At 45.2% G+C, this 21,789-nt stretch overlaps 1 protein-coding gene across 2 annotated transcripts; it reads left to right on the top strand.

Moving 5' to 3' along the window:
- Window positions 1–16,571: 16,571 nt before the first annotated feature.
- Window positions 16,572–21,534, top strand: ZNF281 (zinc finger protein 281). Of its 2 annotated transcripts, none has more exons than XM_061383721.1 (2): window positions 16,572–16,659; window positions 16,805–21,534. In XM_061383721.1, the coding sequence occupies exon 2, from the start codon at window positions 16,823–16,825 to the stop codon at window positions 19,442–19,444; it is 2,622 nt and encodes an 873-aa protein (XP_061239705.1). In that variant the 5' UTR covers window positions 16,572–16,659; window positions 16,805–16,822; the 3' UTR covers window positions 19,445–21,534. The 2 variants fall into 2 exon arrangements, with proteins under 2 accessions (XP_061239705.1, XP_061239706.1); XM_061383722.1 differs by having other exon boundaries at window positions 16,577–16,659; window positions 16,809–21,534.
- The last annotated feature ends 255 nt before the right edge of the window (window positions 21,535–21,789 follow it).

The raw sequence follows: 21,789 nt of genomic DNA, 5'->3' as shown, positions 1-21,789 counted from the left end.
AAAAGGACATTTTCTTAAATTTTACCACATAGTAGCGACATTTAGGAGTATTTTTTCCATTTTTTTCTACATGTACCATTGTATCTTTGTGATTGTGTTGTGACACAAATATGTATGAAGATTTTTGTCATTTAACAGCCTAGAATATTTTTGCCTCATGCTATTAAAAAAATCTTTTAAAATCTATTTTTACAAAGCATATTTCTCATAATAACATAGAAAATTCAAAAAATATATAGTAGATGTGGAAAATAAAATAATCCATAATCCTACAACTCAAAGTAATCATCATTAATACTTTGCCATATTTCCGCTCTTCTCTTTAAATGCATTTTCTTTTACATAGCCAAGATAATATTTCTTTATTCTGTTTTCCTTCACTCACATATCTTAAGCAGTTCCCCACAAAATTAAAAACATTTGATAAAAATTATTTTTAATGTCAGCAAGTGTTCTAGCATGTCAATATACATGCTGGTCATACCAATGTATCATATGCACGTATGTGCATGCTTAGTCGCTCAGTCATGTCTGACTCTTTGTGATCTCATGGACTGTAGCCCACCAGGCTCCTCTGTCCATGGGATTTCCCAGGCAAGAATACTGGAGTGGGTTGCCATTTCCTCCTCCAGGGGATCATCCCAATCAATGTACTTCCTTAAACACTCCTCTTCTCAGTCAAGGTTTTTTTCTAACAGGTTAAATCTTTCTTTAAGTAATCCAGGAGTCTTGAGTTTTGTATTAATTTTCAATAAAAACTCCAATAGCTTGAGAAATTCTACCAAAGCTAAGGAGGAGAAAATGGGTCACTATAAATACGAAGTCAAGACGTCATCGTTCTTAACCTCAGGTACTGAGCTGGGCCTTAAATATTTGCTGCATGTACATTTGCTTCTCGCCTTTTCCAAAAAGAGCTTGAGAAGGTTTATAGAGATCCTCAGAAATTAGGACAAAGCACAGAGGTGCTAATGGCAGGCCACACTTTTGATTCTGAGCATCCAGCTGCCAAGGCAAATTACTCTTAAGAGTCACAGTTTCCTTACAATGGAAACTACGCTCAGCTCAGAAGGGCCACTTTGCCTGGTATGGAGACCCAAGAGACTTCTTTAAAAGAGAGTGAAAGCTTTGGGCTTGGCGTTGGAGGCTGTGCCTGAGCCTAGGAGCAGAGGGTCTGAATTCCAGCTCTGGCCTGGCCACTCACTAGCAGAGCAAACTGGGTAATCACTTGTTTGCTCTTACAGCCTTTATTTCTGTCACTTAGGGGTCATTTTTTAAGTACCCCACCATGTGTCACTAAGATTGGAAAAGCAAATAAGAAGCTTGTGTCCTGAAGGAGCACAGATCCTGGTGGGGAAGACCAATGTGTGCGTTGCTTGTTTGAAAACTCGGCCCAAAGCTTATCATAAAGGTGTAAACCAGGGCTCCCCTGGTGGCTGAGTGGTAAAGAATCTGCCTGCCCGTGCAAGGGACACGGGTTTGATCTCTGGTCCAGGGGACTCTGGAAGCCGCAGAGCAACTGAGCCCATGAACCACAACTACTGAACCTGTGCTCTGGAGACCGGGGGCTGTGACTACTGAAGCCCATGAGCCTAAAGCCTGTGCTTCACAGCAAGAGAAGTCACCGCGATGAGAAGCCCACGTACCACAAGGAAGAGGAGCCCCGCTCGCAGCAGCTAGAGAAAAGCCCACGCAGTAACGAAGACCCAGTGCAGCCCAAAATAAACAAATAAACAAAACCATATATATATGAAAAACATTATTTTTAAAAAAGTATAAATAGGTCTGCGAATGTCCTATCTGACACCTGTGACTTTCAGGTTAATCCAGACACCAAATAGCACCTTCTGCAAACTTCCATTATGCTGGTCAAAATCCATGCCCTGAATTAGGGAACACTGAAAGCTTAATAGGATTGAACCTTCTCAAGCATCGGTGAAGCAACCAGGGCCGGTATGACTTGGAAAACTGAGTGCGCGCAGAAGTAAGTGGCGGTGGTATTCTCACTCCTTTGTAATTATAACGCGGGTTGTTTTGCAAAATCTGTTCCAGCAGAGCGCAGTCTTTTTGAATTGCATGCCCTATCGGAAAGCCAGCCCTGTCTTTCTGTCCCTACATCCACTTCTCCGGCACGACGGTCTGGCCAAGCCCTTTCCAGTCTCTACGTGATGCCCTCCCATCCACCTGTCCACGCAGTCATCGCAAGTTCCCCTCTACTGTTCCACCTTCAAGTTGAAAATATTCACATTTCTTTGGCACTGAGTTTTCTTTGGTTTCTTGTATCCAGTTCATCCAACTTGACAACTTTTTTTCCTATAGCACACATTCAGGTTTTCCACTCACCTCTGTTCTCACAGAGGCATCCTGGCCTCTATTCTGGGGTTTCCCAATAGCTTCCCCTTGTGGCTTTCTGCATTTTCCCCCCAAGCCCCCTTCTAATTATTCCTATAGGTCTTTACATTATTAGCTTCTACAGTGACTTGGAGAAGGCAATGGCACCCCACTCCAGTCCTTTTGGAAAATCCCATGGATGGAGGAGCCTGGTAGGCTGCAGTCCATGGGGTTGCTAGAGTCGGACACGACTGAGCGACTTCCCTTTCACTTTTCACTTTCATGCATTGGAGAAGGCAATGGCAACCCACTCCAGTGTTCTTGCCTGGAGAATCCCAGAGACGGCGGAGCCTGGTGGGCTGCCGTCTCTGGGGTTGCACAGAGTCGGACACAACTGAAGCGACTTAGCAGCAGCAGCAGCATGGTGACTTACTTTTTAGAATTCCTTTAATAACTCTGCTGTTTTCCAGAGTAAATAACTACTTTGGACTCAGCGGAAAACTATAAAGACTCTAATCAGGATTTTCCATCCAAGCAAGTTTTTTTTCACATAATCTTTGTCTCTCAGGCATGAGACCTCTCATTGGTCACTATGATACTCCCTCCTCTTTTAAGACTCAGAATCCCAATTCACAAGAGATTCTTTCATATTTTTATTATTATTATTTGTTTAGGCTGTGCCAGGTCTTAGTTCTGGCATCTGGGATCTATTTCCCTGACCAGGGATTGAACCCATGCCCCTTGCATTGGGAGTGTTACCCACCGGACCACCAGGGGAGTTGTGATCCTTTCATATTTAACTTTGCATTTTCTAATTCCATAATTTACATATATTAGCCTTGGAGAAGGAAACGGCAACCCACTCCAGTATCCTTGCCTGGAGAATCCCAGGGACAGGGGAGCCTGCTGGGCTGCCGTCTCTGGGGTCGCACAGAGTTGGACACGACTGAAGCGACTTAACAGCCTTTCTGCACTTTTTTTAAAATGTTTGATATAATTATTTAAGATTCAAATCAACATTTCGAAGCAGACTTAACTCATTGGAAACACTATTAAGGCAGAATGCCAAATGAGTCAAATTCAAAGCACTATTATTTCTTCCGTTCACTGATGGAGTTTATTATTCGTTTTGCATTCATTAATTTTTTTAGTCTATGCGTATCTGTATTTCTTTTTTTTTTTCTAATTTTATTTTATTTTTAAACTTTACATAATTGTATTAGTTTTGCCAAACATCAAAATGAATCCGCCACAGGTATACATGTGTTCCCCATCCTGAACCCTCCTCCCTCCTCCCTCCCCATACCATCCCTCTGGGTCGTCCCAGTGCACTAGCCCCAAGCATCCAGCATCGTGCATCGAGCCTGGACTGGCAACTCATCTCTTACATGACATTTTACATGTTTCAATGCCATTCTCCCAAATCTCCCCACCCTCTCCCTCTCCCACAGAGTCCATAAGACTGTTCTATACATCAGTGTCTCTTTTGCTGTCTCGTACACAGGGTTATTGTTACCATCTTTCTAAATTCCATACATATGCGTTAGTATACTGTATTGGTGTTTTTCCTTCTGGCTTACTTCACTCTGTATAATAGGCTCCAGTTTCATCCACCTCATTAGAACTGATTCAAATGTCTTCTTTTTAATGGCTGAGTAATACTCCATTGTGTATATGGACCACAGCTTTCTTATCCATTCATCTGCTGATGGACATCTAGGTTGCTTCCATGTCCTGGCTATTATAAACAGTGCTGCGATGAACATTGGGGTACACGTGTCTCTTTCCCTTCTGGTTTCCTCAGTGTGTATGCCCAGCAGTGGGATTGCTGGATCATAAGGCAGTTCTATTTCCAGTTTTTTAAGGAATCTCCACACTGTTCTCCATAGTGGCTGTACTAGTTTGCATTCCCACCAACAGTGTAAGAGGGTTCCCTTTTCTCCACACCCTCTCCAGCATTTATTATTTGTAGACTTTTGGATCGCAGCCATTCTGACTGGTGTGAAATGGTACCTCATGGTGGTTTTGATTTGCATTTCTCTGATAATGAGTGATGTTGAGCATCTTTTCATGTGTTTGTTAGCCACCTGTATGTCTTCTTTGGAGAAATGTCTCTTTAGTTCTTTGGCCCGTTTTTTGATTGGGTCGTTTATTTTTCTGGAGTTGAGCTGCAAGAGCTGCTTGTATTTCTTATATACAGCCTTGTTTGTTTTGCTCTCTCACTAAGTTGTGAGTCCTGGGGACAGTGAGCTTGTCTGCTGGAAAGTCTTCCTGGGGCGTCAGACATTTCTGTCTATCCCTCTCCATGGCTTCAGCCCTGTGGTCTGAAGGGAAGAGACCGTCTTTTCTTAGGATCTTGCTTTTCCCAGTCACACGATTGGTTAAGGGGTAAGACTGTAAACCAGTGTGAGCCAGTCACAATAGTCCACTCCTCAGACCACCCGTGATTGGCCCACCAAGGGACATGTGACCCACATGAGGCCAGAGTCCTGTCTTATGACTTTGGAGAGAAAAGCTGCTTTTCCCCCGTTGTGTGTAGAGGTGTAAGAACCAGGAGTCTGGACCTTGTTGGGCATGACATCTCCCACCCGCGAGAATGGTCTGGGAGGATGTGGAGAAGCAGGCCTCTTCACATGCCTCTTCTCGACATTCTGACATTTAATTATTCAACTAGCTATTCAATTCTGATAGCTACCCCAGTATCCTTTCAATAAATCTCCCATTTTATGTGTTTCATCTAGTTTCAGTGGAGTTTCTGTCGTTTGCAACCGAGAGGGTCCTGACATAGAAAATTTAAACTGTATTCTGGAGTCCTTGTAGCAGAGAGCTGTAAAATGCTAACACACATATAATGCAAGCCTTAGAGAATATCAGGCCAATTATCTTAACTTCAAAAAAGCTTTAGAAGAACATTTTTGTTGCTAAAATTCTTTACATTCTGTCCTGGAATTCTTCCTATTTTTTTCTTTACTCCCCACACCCTGTGGTTACAACACCTAAAAATTGTCACGAGATAGAATTTATTTGGTCTTCAGATAAGGGAAACTCCAACCTCTCTAAAGTGAAACAGACTTATATTTGCTGATTATTCCTTAAAACACAAAGTACCATGCATAAAATAGATAAGGTACAAGGATGTGTTGTACAGAACAGGGAATATGAGAGTATTTTACAATAAGTCTAAATGGAGTATATCTATAAAAATGTTGAATCACTATGTTGTATACCTAAAAGTAATATAATACTGTAAATCAACTATACTTTAAAAAATGAGTTGTTTATTGTACATGACAGATATGTGTACAGTGCTTATATTGAGCCAGGCATGTGCTAAAATTTAAGTCATTTGATTATCCCAATGAATCTCTGAGGTAGATACTATTATTATTGCCATTCATAATGAGGTAATTGAAGCACAGAGAGATGGAGTAATTTGCCCTAGGTCACAGAGCTAGTGGAATGAATTTGACAATTTATTACGCGTCGGAACCAATGGGGTGTGCGTGAACAATGCAGATTCCTGAGACCTACGTACTCAGAACCATACCAAGGAAAGGTAAGACTACTCTTCCCATTTTTTCACATTGACCCAAAACCCTGATCTCTCCTCTGCAAGCTTTAGCCGTCTCAAATCTGGTCAAGAATACATTTCGTCGTCGTTGATTTTTGTAATAGAATGAGATTCTGCCACATGTGGATCTGATACTTCAATTACACTGACTTTGCTTTAATAAATAGTGCCAAATATACACTCTCAAGCATTCACGAGAGATCTTAGTCTTGACTGTCCCCCTAGCTCACTGCAAAAAAAATAGTGGAAACAGATATTTGAGACAGACTTAACCAAAGAACAGGCTTACCATTCCAGCTTTCAGCCATTTCCTTACTCTATCATGCAAACAAAATAAACCCACGGGCTTGGACTTTGTTAGTTTGCTTCTCTGTGGAAATGCTTTCGATCTCTCTCTTGATAAACAAGCTGCCATTCAGTGCTGTCTTAACTGCAGTCTGGGTACTCCCCCCAACCCCGTGCTTGTGCAGCGGCTGTGTGTGAGGTCAGCAGCAGCCACCTGGAGACCACAAATGTGGAACCCGAGGAGGTGTTTTCCAGAGCCAGTCCAGCTCGGTTCAAAGACTGCTCTGCCTCTTCCTGGCCCCCAGGGGCTTTCCAAATCCCCCTGTGCCACTCAGTGTTCTTATCTGTAAAATGGGATAATTATGGTACCCGGATCAGAGGGTAGCTGTGCAGAATGAGCGGGGTCAACCCATCAGGTGAGGAGAACAACACACACAATCCACATCCAATAATCCTCCTTCACCAGAGTCTGAGTTCCATGAAGAGCAAGTTCATTGTTTTGTTCATGAATCTATCTAGAGTGAACTGCAGCCACGAAATTAAAAGACGCTTGTTCCCTGGAAGAAAATCTGTGACAAAGCTGTGAAAGTGAAAGTCGCTCAGTCGTGTCTGACTCTTTGCGACTGCATGGACTACACAGTCCATGGAACTCTCCAGGCCAGAATACTGGAGTGGGCAGCCATTCCCTTCTCCAGGGGATCTTCCTGACCCAGGAACGGAATCAGAGTCTGCTGTACTGCAGGTGGATTCTTTACCAGGTGAGACACCAGGGAATCCTAGACAGTGTATTAAAAAGCAGAGACATCACTTTGCTGACAAAGGTCTGTATAGTCAGAGCTGTAGTTTTTCTAGTAGTCATGTACAAATGTGACAGCTGGACCATAAAGAAAGCTCAGCGCCGAAGAATTGATGCTTTTGAACTGTGGTGCTGGAGAAGACTCGAGAGCTCCTTGGACTGCAAGGAGTTCAAAGCAGTTAATCCTAAAGGGAATCAACCCTGAGTATTTACTGGAAGGGCTGATGCTAAAGCTGAAGCTCCAATACTTTGGCCACCTGATGTGAGAAGCTGACTCACTGGAAAAGACCCTGATGCTGGGAAAGACTGAAGGCAGGAGGAGAAGGGGGCAACAGAGGATGGGATGGTTGGCTGGCATCACCGACTCGATGGGCATCAGTGTGAGCAAACTCTGGGAGATAGTGAAGGACAGGGAAGCCTGGCGTGCTGCAGCTTATGGGGTCGCAGAGTCAAACACGACTTACTGACTGAAGAGTAACTATCTAACATGCCTAAAACACAGTAGGGACACAGACCTAAGTGGGATGAATAAACCCCTCCCAAGTCCACTAGGGCTTCAGGGCCTTTATGTGACCTTACTGTGAAGTCATCATTTTGACCTTACTGTGAAGTCATCATTTTGACCTTACTGTGAAGTCATCATTTTGACCTTACTGTGAAGTCCTCATTCAGTGGCAATTACTCGTGCCACGGTCTGTTCTAAGCACTTTATAGACACTTTACACCATTTAATTCCTGTAACAATCCTGTGAGACAGTTACAATGCGTGTGCGCCTTTTATGCAAGATGAAAGTGAGCAACAGAGATGTCGAGTACTTTGCCCAACCTCACAGAGCTGGCAAGCGCCAGAACTAGATCCCTTTAACCTGCGTTTGCCACTAATTATTTCTTCCTCCTTGAAACGCTCTTCCCATGTCTTCCCTGAAAACACCCTCTTTTAACCTGATTCCTCCTTCACTGGCTCCTTTCTTTCCTTTTAAAGAAAACGTACTGAAGTATGGCTGATTTACAATGTTGTGTTTAATTTCTGCTCTACAGCAAACTCGCTGTTACACTATATACTCTTTTTCATGTTCTTTGCCTTTGTGGTTTATCACAGGATATAGAATATAGTTCCCTGTGCTGTACAGGAGGACCTTGTTGATCATCACTGGTTCTTTTCTTTCTGTCATCTCTGCCGCAGAAATCACGCCCCCCAGTCTTGTCCACGGCCCCTGTCTCTACTCTCACCCTAACGTGCTGACCTGGGTGTTGGTGTCCTTCTCCCACGAACTCTGTGACTCCCAATCCATACAGATTTCCATCCCAGACATCCTTCCTAAGGCTCGAACTTCTGTGTCCACTTGCTCACCAGACCACACTCACATCCAGCATATGAAAAATAATAAATGGTTTGGTGTGAAGCTTTCTACTGTTTTCTCTAGTTTAATCAGTTCTATGTGGGCAAGAGGAAGGGAAGGCTTGTCACTCGTTTTGCGAAAATGAGACGATATAACGCACGTGTCTGTCTTCTCCCCTTTTCTTATGTAACACCACACGGGGATCTCTCCAGGCTGGTACACAGGCTCTCACTCACCCTTGCAGCTGCCTGATAGTCCAGGGGCTGGAGGTGCCACCGTCTTTCGCTGTGTTTCGGTGTATTCGGGTCGGAGGGCCTGCGGTTGTCTCCAGGTCTCTGCCACCTCACCGCGTGCTGCCGTGAGCAACCTGGAGCACGCGTGCCATTGTCCCCTGATGCTTTGTTTCTACGGGATTTTGTCCCCCAAATGGGAATTGTTAACAGCAGCTACTTTGGAGCGTGATTTATAAAGAAATAAACACACGGAGAGGGCCATCCATGCAAAGAAGTTCGGGAGATGCTGATAAGGATATGTGACTATACGGTTACTTAGCAGGCTTTGGATGTGAAAAGATACATTTCCCAGCAACTAGCAAGCAGGTATCATTGAAGGAGAATTTGGTAGGAAAGGACAAAAGATGGGGCCTGGCACAGAGCAGCTAAGGATCACCCTTGCGAAGCCCATTTCCTGCTGCACTTGCCAGCCCCTCTTAGGCTGGCAGAGGAGCAGGGTTATTACTGGAGACTGAGTCCCTGATCTTGAGCTAATCAAACTGCAAGATGCTTCCAGCAAACTCCAGCTCTGAAAGATCTTTCCAAATGCATTATCTTCAAGCTGGTGACTTAAGTCATGAAAGTGTCTACTGAAGGCAGGGTGTGAGGAGTGAGAACTCACGAGTCCTTGGCTCCGCCAGCTTGTCCGCATGCTGGCCCTCCAAGCGAGCCTCCAGATCCCCACATATAAGATAAAGCCAATAATACGCACGCCGCCCACTTGGCAGCATTGTGGTGAGGAGCAAACGGAATTATGTAAATGAAAGTGCTTTGAGAGGGCTCTACATATATTAGCATTGTTAATCTGATTCAGATTCCTGAGTAGGCGGTATACTGTGTATGTGGCACCTTTCCTGTTCTTTGTATTGCCAGGAAAGAACATATTAGCACTTCAAAGAAGATTATTTTGTAGCAGTCACGAAGTGCCCTATGAAGGTTCAGGACAATAATATAGAAATAACAGACTAGGTATCAGCCCTTGAATCCATCATCAGACACTCTTCCACGGACTTCTGTAACAGTATTTACAAAGCTGCCTCAGTTTTGAAAGTTTTATAGATAAATGAGAATAAAGAAACAGGATGAGTCCCACCTCCTCCCCTTAAGTTCTATTTTTAACTTCTGTACAGTATTAAATGTGACATCCTGGTGTTCTTCCCCTTTATGGCTCTTGCCTGTAAGCACGCACACGCTACAGGAATCCAGCCACACCTGGGGTGCTCCCTCCCAATAAGTGTTATTTTTACCGGGACTAGGGGTTTCCCTGCTGCCTCAGAAGGTAAAGACTGTCCGCTGCAATACGGGAGACCCAAGTTCGATCCCTGGGTTGGGAAGAGCCCCTGGAGAAGGGAACGGCTACTCACTCCAGTATTCTTGCCTGGAGAATCCCATGGACAGAGGAAGCTGGTGGGCTACATGGTTCATAGGATGGCAAAGAGTCAGAGTTGGACACGACTGAACAACTAACACTTTTCACATTACTGGGACTAAAATATTGAGAAAGCGGTACCTCTATAAGTAAGGACTCCAAACACACGATGGCTGGGTGTGTCTGTGGATGGAACTGCAGAAACTTCCTAACAGACGTGCGGGGTCATTCATTCCGGAGATGTGGCACACTCCAGTATTCACCCTGGCAGCACAGAATGTGGGTGTAAGGAGCCCCAGGAACCTAGTGCCAGTTGAAGTTTGGCAGTTGCTTCCTTCCAGCTGTCCTTAAAGGCATTCTCTGCGGGGGTTGGAGAGTGGGTCATAGTTATGGCTCAGGACCGCTCTGTTTCGCTGTTTCTCTTTTGATTTTTCTCATTGGAAAATAGAGGAAATGGGATGTTTATCCAGCAGTGAAGGGTTTATGAAATTCTTCAGAGTTAGGTGCAAACCATCACAACTGTTCAATAGCTGGTAAAATCAGGGGGAAAAAAGGCATCGTGGGTGAGGCATACAGGTCAATTAAAAATTAATTATCACTAACACTTTACCTTTCAACTGGTTGTGGTGGTATCAGGGGCACAACCCAAGAGGAAGAAAGACAGGCATTCTTTGGAGTGACTTCGAGGCGCAGACTTCTTGGGGTCTTGGGAAATCATCATTTAGGGGCTTTGCTCATCATGCTCTTAAGTGTGTCTGTTGAAGAAACAGGAAAAAGAGAAAAAAAATGTTTGAGACTGAAGCTGCTTTTATTTAAAAGTCTCTTTTCAGTCTAATTTCTTTTTTCAACAGGGAGAGTTTTGATGTTGATCATTTTATAGTACTTTAAGGATAAATGTATTAAATTTTAAAATGTGTAACAAGAAATATGGAAGTGCAATAAATACAAATATTCTCATCACTTCACCAAGATGTGAGGGCAAGTGTGACTGTTTATTTTTTTTCCCTCTTGGAAAAATTGAATTTACAAAATAAATTATTGGAGTAATTATACAAATTTTAGAAGAGAAATGATTTTCAGAGCATCCAGTGGATTTCATGAAAACAGCTAAATTTCTTAATATATTGATATCATAGTGCATATTATTCAATATACAGGAAATTGTATTTAGTCCCAAAGTCATCTATTACTGTAAGCAATATTGACTTCAGGGAGAGTGTACTGATTTCTGTACCAAAAAGTAAGACAGGTTGATGGGTGATAGAGGATGGACAGATTGACAGATCGGCAATTAAGCATATATAATGCTGTGTTAATGGCAAACTCTTAAAAAAAACTTATGTATTTCACAAAGCAAAATACTCCTATCTCACAAACAGAATTAAAGTCTGAATGACCTACTCTTAACTTTACAACTATAGAACACAATACGATATAAAAAGCAGCAGTTACTAAAGGAAGGAGGGGACTGCCCAGGTGTCGCAGTGGTAAAGAACCCGTCTGCCAATGCAGGAGACGCGGGTTCCACCCCTGGGTCGGGAAGACCCCCTGGAGGACGGCATGGCAGCCCACTCCAGTATTCTCGCCTGGGAAATTCCATGGACAGAGGAGCCTGGCTGGCTACATCCACGGGGTTGCAAAGAGTCAGACATGACTGAACACACACACTCACACACACAAAGGAAGGAGGGATGTCCGTTATCTTACAGCTTTTTCATAAATCGGAGAAAGAAGTACTTCTTGAATGATCCAGAATACGTACGAATAGCCCAGAACATGAGTGGTACTTAAGCAGCTTAAATCCAGTGGGCACTCTGTATATCTTGTGGGCACTCTGTGTATCTTGACAAAGGCAACTTGAAAGATGCGGTGCGAGTACTGTAATTGTTCTAGTTTCTGGCATTACATAGTGGTCTTGAAAACCAACAGGATTGATTGTAAAAAAACGTGCCACACTAACGTAAAATGTTGACAGTAGAGGAAATTGAGTGCAGACACAAGCAAGCCCTCGGTACTATCTTCTGAATTTTTCTGTAAATATAAAATTGCTTTTAAAAAATAAAGTCTGCTAAAAAGGAACCAGAACAAAGAACAAAACTCATTTCTGTTTTATTCAGTCTCCTTGTTCTAGGGTGGTTCCCATAGTCTGTAAGATGTAAGTATTCAGAGGTAAAACAAATGTTTAAATTTTCCTGTAATATTTTCTTTTTGAAAATGCCATATTACTTTATTTGAATCAGGTCCAGATTTTACCCCAGACACCTATTTAGTATTTGATTTATTAGTACCTAACAAGACTAATACAATACAGATTTTTATTTCCTCTGTAAGGCAAAAACACATGGGAAATTTCTTGCTCCATATTATTCCTAAGTTTAAGCCATATCAGTTTTATTTACTTTTAAAATGTAAGATACTAGATTTAAAAAAATGTTTATTTTACTGAAGTATAGTTGATTTACAATGTTGTGTTAACTTCTACTGTAAAGTGATTCAGCTGCGTGCACGCGCACACACACACACACACACTCTTTTTCATATTCTTTCCCACTGTGGTTTATCGCGGGATATTGAATATAGTTCCTTGTGCAACTTTAGATTTAAGAGACAGATTTAATTTATATCTTACAATTAAGTATTTTCTAATGCTAAGAACTAATAAATACAGATCTTTGGAAGTTTTATTACATATAGGATACAATAAAAAGATGTGCAGTTTCACAACGGCTGATAATGTGAAATTTTAACTTGAAGTGGCATTTTAAATATTTAAAAACTATTCACACTTACCACCCTAACTTTATTCTTTCAGCTGTTTTATACTTTAATATTAAAAAAGATTTTTTACCCCACTGAAGACTGTGACAAACGTATTCTAATTGCTGTAGTCTAAAAGACTGGTTATAAATACTGATGCTTAGCGCTCTTTCTCTGATTCCTTTGATGACATTTCCTGAGTTTGTTTTCCGTTACCCAGCTATCTTTCAGAGACTGGTATACTGATTTTTCTAATTTCATATTCTACATACCTGAGATGGCATTTTTATTTTTTCATTTCTAAGGAAAACTGAATAGCACAAGCACTCTAAGTGATGTGCTGGTCTGTTATCTTATAAATGCTCAAGGCACCGCTTCTAATGTTGAAAAATAGAAAAATAAATTGACCTTGATGAAGTGTGTCTTCTTTTGTCTGTCCCCAGGAAAGTTTATTTCAGGTATTTCTACTGCTGAAATGATTAGCGGTAACAGCTTTTTCCCTCCATTTTCCTTTACAGGGTCTCTTCATCTTCCTGATATATGGGGTGTACAACACAGAGGCAAGTCGGCTTGGAGGATCTCAAGGCTGACAGAGTGAAGGAGAGAAATGACAGGTTTCTTATCTTGATAACTGAGGAACAAAGTTGGCTTTTCATATGAGTGTCCTGCTGCCCTTCATGCTTGGACTAGCTTATATGCATCCCAGCTTACCATTAAACACTGCCACCCCGAGTAAAGGGACAGCCTCATTTCTCATAGGCATTGACTAATACTATACTCCTGCCTCAAGTTTGTGAATCTTCAGTCTTTCTTTTAACACTTAACTGTACTTGACAGTATCAAAGTTGCAGTTTATGTGGCAGAATACTTCAGTGTAGTTGTACGAGGTTACAAAAATACTAATATTTCTCTATTCAAAATACTTATTAAATACTGTCTCTAAGTTTTTGAGGAGCTTCCCTGATGGCTCAGCAGGTAAAAAAATCTGCCTGCAAGGCAGGAAACACAGGAGACATGAATTTGATTCCTGGGTCAGGAAGATCCCCTGGAGGAGGAAATGGCAGCCCACTCCAGTATTCTTTCCTGGGAAATCCCATGGACCGCTACAGTCCAAAGAACTGTAAAGAGTTGGATGTGACTGAGCGATTGAGCACGAGCTTTTGAGCTCAGAGAGGCCCGTTTATTGTTGTTTAGTTGCTCAGCTCAGTTCAGTTCAGTCGATCAGTCGTGTCTGACTCTTTTCGACCCTATGAACTGCAGCACGCCAGGCCTCCCTGTCCATCACCAACTCCCAGAGTTCACCCAAACTCATGTCCAAAGAGTCGGTGATGCCATCCAGCCATCTCATCCTGTCATCCCCTTCTCCTCCTGCCCCCAATCCCTCCCAGCATCAGAGTCTTTTCCAGTGAGTCAACTCTTCACATGAGGTGGCCCAAGTACTGGAGTTTCAGCTTTAGCATCATTCCTTCCAAAGAAATCCCAGGGCTGATCTCCTTCAGAATGGACCAGTTGGATCTCCTTGCAGTCCAAGGGACTCTCAAGAGTCTTCTCCAACACCACAGTTCAAAAGCATCAATTCTTCGGCGCTCAGCTTTCTTCACAGTCCAACTTTCACATTCATACATGACCACTGGAAAAACCATAACCTTGACTAGATGGACCTTTTTTGGCAAAGTAATGTGTCTAATGCTTTGCGACCCCCTAGGCCTGGCGTGCTGCAGTCCATGGGATTGAAGAGTCAGACATGACTGAGCGAATGATCTGAACTGAATTGCTGCATGCTAGGCTTCCCCATCCTTCACTATCTCTTTGAGTACACTCAAACTCAGGTCCATTGATTCAGTGATGCCACCCAAACATCTCATCCTCTGTCGTCCCCTTCTCTTCCTGCCTTCAATCTTTCCCAGCATCAGGGTTTCTTCTAAGGAGTCAGTTCTTCAAATCAGGTGGCCAAAGTATTGGAGCTTCAGCTTCAGCATCAGTCCTTCCAAAGAATATTCAGGGTTGATTTCCTTTAGGATTGACTGGTTTGATCTCCTTGCTGTCCAAGGGACTCTCTAGAGTCTTCTCCAACACCACAGTTCAAAAGCATCAATTCTTTGGTGCTCAGCTTTCTTTATGGTCCAACTCTCACATCCATACATGACCACTGGAAAAACCATAGCTTTGACCATATGGACCTTTGTTGGCAAAGTGTTGTCTCTGCTCTTTTGCTGTCTGCTGCTGCTGCTAAGTCACTTCAGTTGTGTCCGACCCTGTGTGACCCCAGAGACGGCAGCCTGCCAGGCTCCGCCGTCCCTGGGATTCTCCAGGCAAGAACACTGGAGTGGGTTGCCATTTCCTTCTCCAATGCATGAAAGTGAAAAGTGAAAGAGAAGGCGCTCAGTCGTGTAAGACTCCTAGTGATCCCATGGACTGCAGCCTACCAGGCTCCGCGGTCCATGGGATTTTCCAGGCAACAGTACTGGAGTGGGTTGCCACTGCCTTCTCCTAATTTTCCTTCCAAGTAGTAAGCAACTTTTAATTTCATGGCTGCAGTCACTGTCTGCATCGATTTTGAAGCCCAAGAAAATAAAATCTGTCACTGTTTCCACTTTTCCCCTTCTATTTGCCTTGAAGTAATGGGACCGGATGCCATAAGGATAAAATAATAATTTTTAAGTTTCCAGTTGGGAAATTTCAATGAGACGTCATTTCTTATTTAACCATGAGAAGTTATTTGGCTAGAAATACCAGCAATGGACTAGTAATTTCAATGGACTAGTGAAGCAATGGACTTGTAATTTCATTATTAAAATGTGCCATGCAAAGAAATTATTGTCATAAGGCTGGTTTTTATCTGAAAAAAAAAAAAAAGTCTGGGATTTACATACAGTCTTGGTTAGGAAAGTTGCTGTCTTAAGTTTCTACGTGCTTAACATGAAAGTGGGTGCCTTCCTTGTGTGTACATTAAGCAATGAATATATATTTGTTCGATTTTTGTTGATCAGTGATTTCATGATTTTGCTTTGTGACTTTCTCTTAAGAAAACAAATTATAGTGATTTTGCCCGCGTTTCTCCGTATCCTATAGAAGGGAGAGTGGATCGGAGGAGGGCTCTTAGAGGGGCCTGGCGGTCCATTTTTCGTAAATAACACAGACCGCCAGGCAGCAACACAACAGGGCCGGCAGACTCATTAGACAGACTGCGAAGGTATGCGGGCATTTAAAAAACATCTGATGATGATGAAGTGTGTGTGTGGGCGTGCTTTACAGGGTTGCCGCACCTGGATTACACGCGGTCTCCTCTTCCCGTAGCCTTCAGGTAGGTTGGCAGTAAGACAATGTTTGTTTGTTTTTTTTCCTTTTTTCAACTGTACCTCTCTCCGCTGCGGTTTCAAAGCGGGCCCCTCCCACAAATGCAGAGGGTCCGCGCCCATTATTAAAGAGTGTGCCAGCCCAGGAGAGGCGCCATAAGCGCCCCGTCTCAAACCCCGAGCACTGGACGCCCCCTGCAAAGCGGGCAGAAGCCACGGCGCCCGAGCTTCCCCCGGGTCCGTGCCGGGATTCGGGTGCGACAGCCGGCCCGCAAGCCGCAGAGACAGGAGAGGCCGACCCCGCCGCGCGCAGCTTCGCGTCCCTCAGGCCTTCCGCCGCCGCCGCGCAGCCGTACAGCCCGCAGCCCGCCCGGCGCGCGCGTTCCCACCAATCGCACCAGGCCGCCCCGGGCCTCCCCTCCCGGGGGGCTCCCTCCGCCCAACCGCCCGCGTGATTGACAGACGGCCGGGCGGAAGCCGCCGCGCAGGCGCGTTGGCCGGCGCCGCGGCCCTCGGGCCGGGTCGCCGAGCTCCCGGCAGGCTCCGCGCCGCGGCTGCGCAGTGCCGCGCAGGCTTTTAATTCCATTGTGGAGAGGACGGCGTTATTTTTATTAACCGGAGGCGGCGGCGGCGGCGGCGGGACCCGTAAGTGCGGGGCGCGGGCGCGGGCGGCGGCGGCGGCGGCGGCGGCGGGCGGGCGGGCGCGGGCCGGGGGCGCGGGTGGCGGCGGCGGCGGGCGGGCGGGGGCGCCGCGGCCGGCGGCCGGCCCACTCCTCTCTCCTCTCCTCAGCCAGGCCTGCTCCGGGGCATGAAAGTCGGCAGCGCGTTCCTGAGCGGCGGCGGCGGCGGCGCGGGCAGCGGCGGGCGGGCGGAGATGGAGCCTAGCTTCCCGCCGGGCATGGTGATGTTCAACCACCGGCTGCCCCCGGTCGCCAGCTTCGCGCGGCCGGCGGGCGCGGCCGCCCCTCCCCCGCAGTGCGTGCTGGCCGCCGCCCCGGCCGCGGCCCCGGCCGCCGAGCCCCCCCCGGCGCCCGCCCCGGACGTGACTTTCAAGAAGGAGCCGGCGGCGCCCGGCGCGGCCTTCCCGGCGCAGAGGACCCCCTGGGGCTTCCTGCAGTCGCTGGTCAGCATCAAGCAGGAGAAGCCGGCCGACCCCGACGAGCCGCCGGGCGCCCCCCACCCCCACTACGGGGGGCTGTTCGCGGGGGCCGACGAGCGGGCGCCGGGGCTGGGCGGCGGGGACGGGGGCGGCGCGGGCGTCATCCAGGACCTGAGCGCCCTGCACCCGCCGCCGCCCGCCCCGCACCAGCACCCGCACCCGCGCGACGTGCTGCTCGGCCGGACTGACGACCCCCGCGGCCCCGAGGAGCCCAAGCCGGACGCGAGCGTCAAGAAGGCCAAGAGGCCAAAGCCAGAATCTCAGGGAATCAAAGCCAAGAGGAAGCCGGGCGCCTCTTCCAAGCCGCCGCCGGCGGGGGACGGGGAGGGCTCCGTGCTGTCCCCGAGCCAGAAGCCCCACGTCTGCGACCACTGCAGCGCGGCGTTCCGCAGCTCCTACCACCTGCGCCGGCACGTCCTCATCCACACGGGCGAGCGGCCCTTCCAGTGCGGCCAGTGCAGCATGGGCTTCATCCAGAAGTACCTGCTGCAGCGGCACGAGAAGATCCACAGCCGCGAGAAGCCCTTCGGCTGCGACCAGTGCAGCATGAAGTTCATCCAGAAGTACCACATGGAGAGGCACAAGCGCACGCACAGCGGAGAAAAGCCATACAGATGCGACACTTGCCAGCAGTACTTCTCCAGGACTGACCGGCTGCTGAAGCACAGGCGCACGTGCGGGGAGGCCCTGGGCAAGGGGGCGCCCAGCGCGGAACCTGGGTCCTCCGGCAGCCACAGCGGCGTGGGTAACCTGGCTGTGTTGTCTCAGGGAAATACCAGTTCTTCGAGGAGAAAAGCGAAGTCCAAGAGCCTCGCGGTTGAGAGCAAGGAGCCCAAGGCGGGGAAAGCGAGTGAATCCCACCTGTCCACCAGTGTAAACACGCAGAGTTACTCCGTAGAAATGCCTGCCGTGCCTTCCAGTGGAGGCATCGTTGGCCCTGACATAGACGAGCTCCAGAAGAGGGTGCCAAAACTGATCTTCAAGAAAGGAAGCAGGAAGAGCACCGATAAAAACTACCTGAATTTTGTGTCACCGTTACCAGACCTGGTTGGGCAGAAGTCCTTGTCCGGGAAACCCAGCGGCTCCCTTGGCATCGTGTCAAACAGTAGCGTGGAGACCATTAGTCTCCTCCAGAGTACAGGTGGCAAACAAGGTCAGATAAGCAGTAACTACGATGATGCCATGCAGTTCTCAAAGAAAAGAAGATACCTGCCAACCGCCAGCAGCAACAGTGCCTTTTCTGTGAGCGTGGGGCACATGGTGTCCCCGCAGTCCGTCATTCAGTCCGCGGGCGTCGGTGTTCTGGACAGTGAGGCCCCGTTGTCCCTTATTGACTCCTCCGCCCTGAACGCGGAGATTAAGTCTTGTCATGACAAGTCAGGAATTCCTGACGAGGTTTTACAGAGTATTTTGGATCAGTACTCCAACAAGTCGGAGAGCCAGAAGGAGGACCCCTTCAGTATAGCGGAGCCACGAGTGGATCTGCACGCCTCAGGAGAACACTCGGAACTGGTTCAAGAGGAAAATTTGAGCCCTGGCACCCAAACTCCTTCAAATGACAAGGCGAGCATGTTGCAAGAATACTCCAAATACCTCCAACAGGCTTTTGAAAAATCCACGAATGCAGGTTTTACTCTGGGACACGGTTTCCAGTTTGTCAGCCTGTCTTCACCTCTCCACAACCACACTTTATTCCCAGAAAAACAGATATACACTACGTCTCCTTTGGAGTGTGGTTTCGGCCAGTCTGTTACCTCAGTGTTGCCATCTTCATTGCCAAAGCCTCCTTTTGGGATGTTGTTTGGGTCTCAGCCAGGTCTTTATTTATCCGCTTTGGATGCCACACATCAGCAGTTGACACCTTCCCAGGAGCTGGACGACCTGATAGATTCTCAGAAGAATTTAGAGACGTCGTCAGCCTTCCAGTCTTCATCTCAGAAACTGACTAGCCAGAAGGAACAGCAGAAAAACTTAGAGTCCTCAACAAGCTTTCAGATTCCATCTCAGGAGTTAGCTAGCCAGATAGATCCTCAGAAAGACGTAGAGCCTAGAACAACGTACCAGATCGAGAACTTCGCACAAGCGTTTGGTTCTCAGTTCAAGTCGGGCAGCAGGGTGCCAATGACCTTTATCACTAACTCTAATGGAGAAGTGGACCATAGAGCAAGGACTTCAGTGTCAGATTTCTCAGGGTATACAAACATGATGTCTGATGTTAGTGAGCCATGTAGTACCAGAGTAAAGACCCCCACCAGCCAGAGTTACAGGTAAGGTCCCAGGAGTGACCAGGCTGGAGGTCTTCTAATGTAATTTTGTTTTATTTTGAGAACACTGCCATTGGAATGTTTCTACACGATCCTATTAAGAATAATGTAATGCCCTTTCAATGCAACTTTTCATATTTAGTTTATTTTGTTAGCGTGATTTTAGCTCTGTTTGTATTATGATTTTTAATCAAAATCAATAGATTAAAATAGTTTGACATTCGAAGTGACAATGTTTAGCAATCAAATTTACATGTATAGATTGTCAGGGAATAGCCCAAAAGTTTTAAATGCAAAAAAAAAAAAAAAAAATCATACAAAAAAAACAAAACAAAACAAAAAACCACAAAAAAAAACTTTGTTGCTAGGATTAAGGTTATTCTAATTGCTTTACTCTCAGGAAAGTGTAATAACGCATGGGAATTCTGTACGTTATCACTGTAATGGAATATCCAATTTACAGATAGTATGATAATACATTTCATCACATAAGTAAGGGATCGAAAACATTTCAAATTGCTCTATCTGGGCTGATGTGATACACGTTTCATCATTTAAGGGATCGAAAACATTTCAATTTGCTGTCTCCATCTGGGCTGATCCAAAATTCTGAGATGTTGGCTACCTATATTTTGTTGCAGCTTTTAAATGTACTCTGATCTTCCAAACCACATTCATTCCAGCCTGGTAGAACAAATATTCTTGGATCTTTGATCAAAGCCTGGAATGATAGCTTTAATAAGAGAAGGAAAAGAAAAAGCACCCTCTCCTTATCCCAGTCACAGTAAGAAGACTGTGACTCCATCCAGAGCTGATGGGCACAGTGTTAAAACCCACGTGGTTGGTTGGTTCCAGTATTAGAACCCAAGTTGGAATTACATAATTCTTTGAGGTTTGGGGTGTGTGGTATTTATACATGGCCTAAAAACATTGTTCTCTGTCTCTGTTATTACATGTCACCCACACTCTGGGGGAGTTTGTTATTTTGGTTCTTAACCTGTCCTCTCTTAAGAGTTCTAGGCCTTCCTGGTTCCCTCTGCTCCCTGTCTGAACAGTTTTAATTCTAGAATGATTCACATTCCAATGCATGATTCGTCGTGCATTTCCTATGCCTATGGCATCCAAACACCAAACGATAGGTCAAACATCCCCCTCCCCCTTTTAAAAAACAGCCCACACAGATGTCCATGTATAATAAAGCCCCACATACTCGGAGCTGTGGATATTAATAAGGTGGTAATTCCAGCTGGTGACAGAGCCAGTGTGAGGGTTAAAGTATCTCCTTTAGTAAGTAATGACATCAGCACCTCTTTGTGAAATTGCAGCCTGTGTAATGTACATGTTAAAAGGGTGCGTTAGTCAGTATTGTAGAAGGGTCCTGTAAAGTCATCCAAACTTGCTTTGAACGCTAATTGCCATTTGAGGCCACTGGTAGACAGTGGCTCTGCTCTAAACCACTTTTTAGCAATTGTATTTTTTTCCTGATTATATTTTTAATGTACTTTGATGTTTATGCTGATGAGTTTTTTATGTACTTTTCGTGATGTTTCAGTCTTATGTACTCTTCTGACGTCAGAAAAGTACCACTGGCTGTTTGCAGTCTTATTGTGTAATGAGCCTAACACAGGCTTCCATGTATAATAAAGTAATTAATATTGTGCAAGTGTAAAACACTTCTGTTATGAAAGCAGTGTTTGGAAAATGAGAAATTATTTAAAATGGTTACAAAATAGTTAATTTCCTATCCCCACTTTCCTCTTTTAAAGGTCTGCTTTACCAGCGAAAGTGTCACTTATTTGTCATTGCAAGATTCTTAGAAAACGTGTTTAATCCTCTTAAATACACGCAGCACTAAAAGTCTGTGTTATCTTGGTGAGTGCTGTCAGTCCTGTTGGGCGCAGAGTACAAGCTGCAGTCAGGATGGAGAGGACCTTTCCCACTGTATCTCTTGAGCTGTATGATTTTTTTCTCCAGTGTTTTGTTTTATACAGGTTTTGAATTCCTTTAACTTTTATTGTGTGTACTGAATACTGCATATGTACTATTCTGATTGTTTGCTCTAGTTTACTACCAATAAAAGACCTGTTAATCACAAAATCGAAGAAAGGAGATATCACTTAATATCCAGCCACATTTTTCAGGTTTTTATTTTAAATACATTTCATAAAATACTTATGTCAGTAATACAACCTGCAGTTTAGGGACTGGGATTTTATGTCTGTGTTTTTAACTTGAGTGTTTTATGTTTCTAGGTTTTATTTTACTTGAAAATTGGTTGAATATTTTCTTCAAATTGAGGCGTATGCAACAATAGAAACTTAATAGTATGGAAGTTAGAACATGGAAATGCGG

This window comes from Bos javanicus, chromosome 16 (genome assembly GCF_032452875.1).
Source record: "Bos javanicus breed banteng chromosome 16, ARS-OSU_banteng_1.0, whole genome shotgun sequence".
Taxonomy (NCBI): Eukaryota; Metazoa; Chordata; class Mammalia; order Artiodactyla; family Bovidae; genus Bos; species Bos javanicus.
This window is presented reverse-complemented; position numbering and strand designations above follow the sequence as displayed.

Excerpts from the sequence above, each read along its gene's own strand:
- ZNF281 (XM_061383721.1), top strand. The coding sequence starts at position 16,823 with ATGAAAGTCGGCAGCGCGTTCCTGAGCGGCGGCGGCGGCGGCGCGGGC.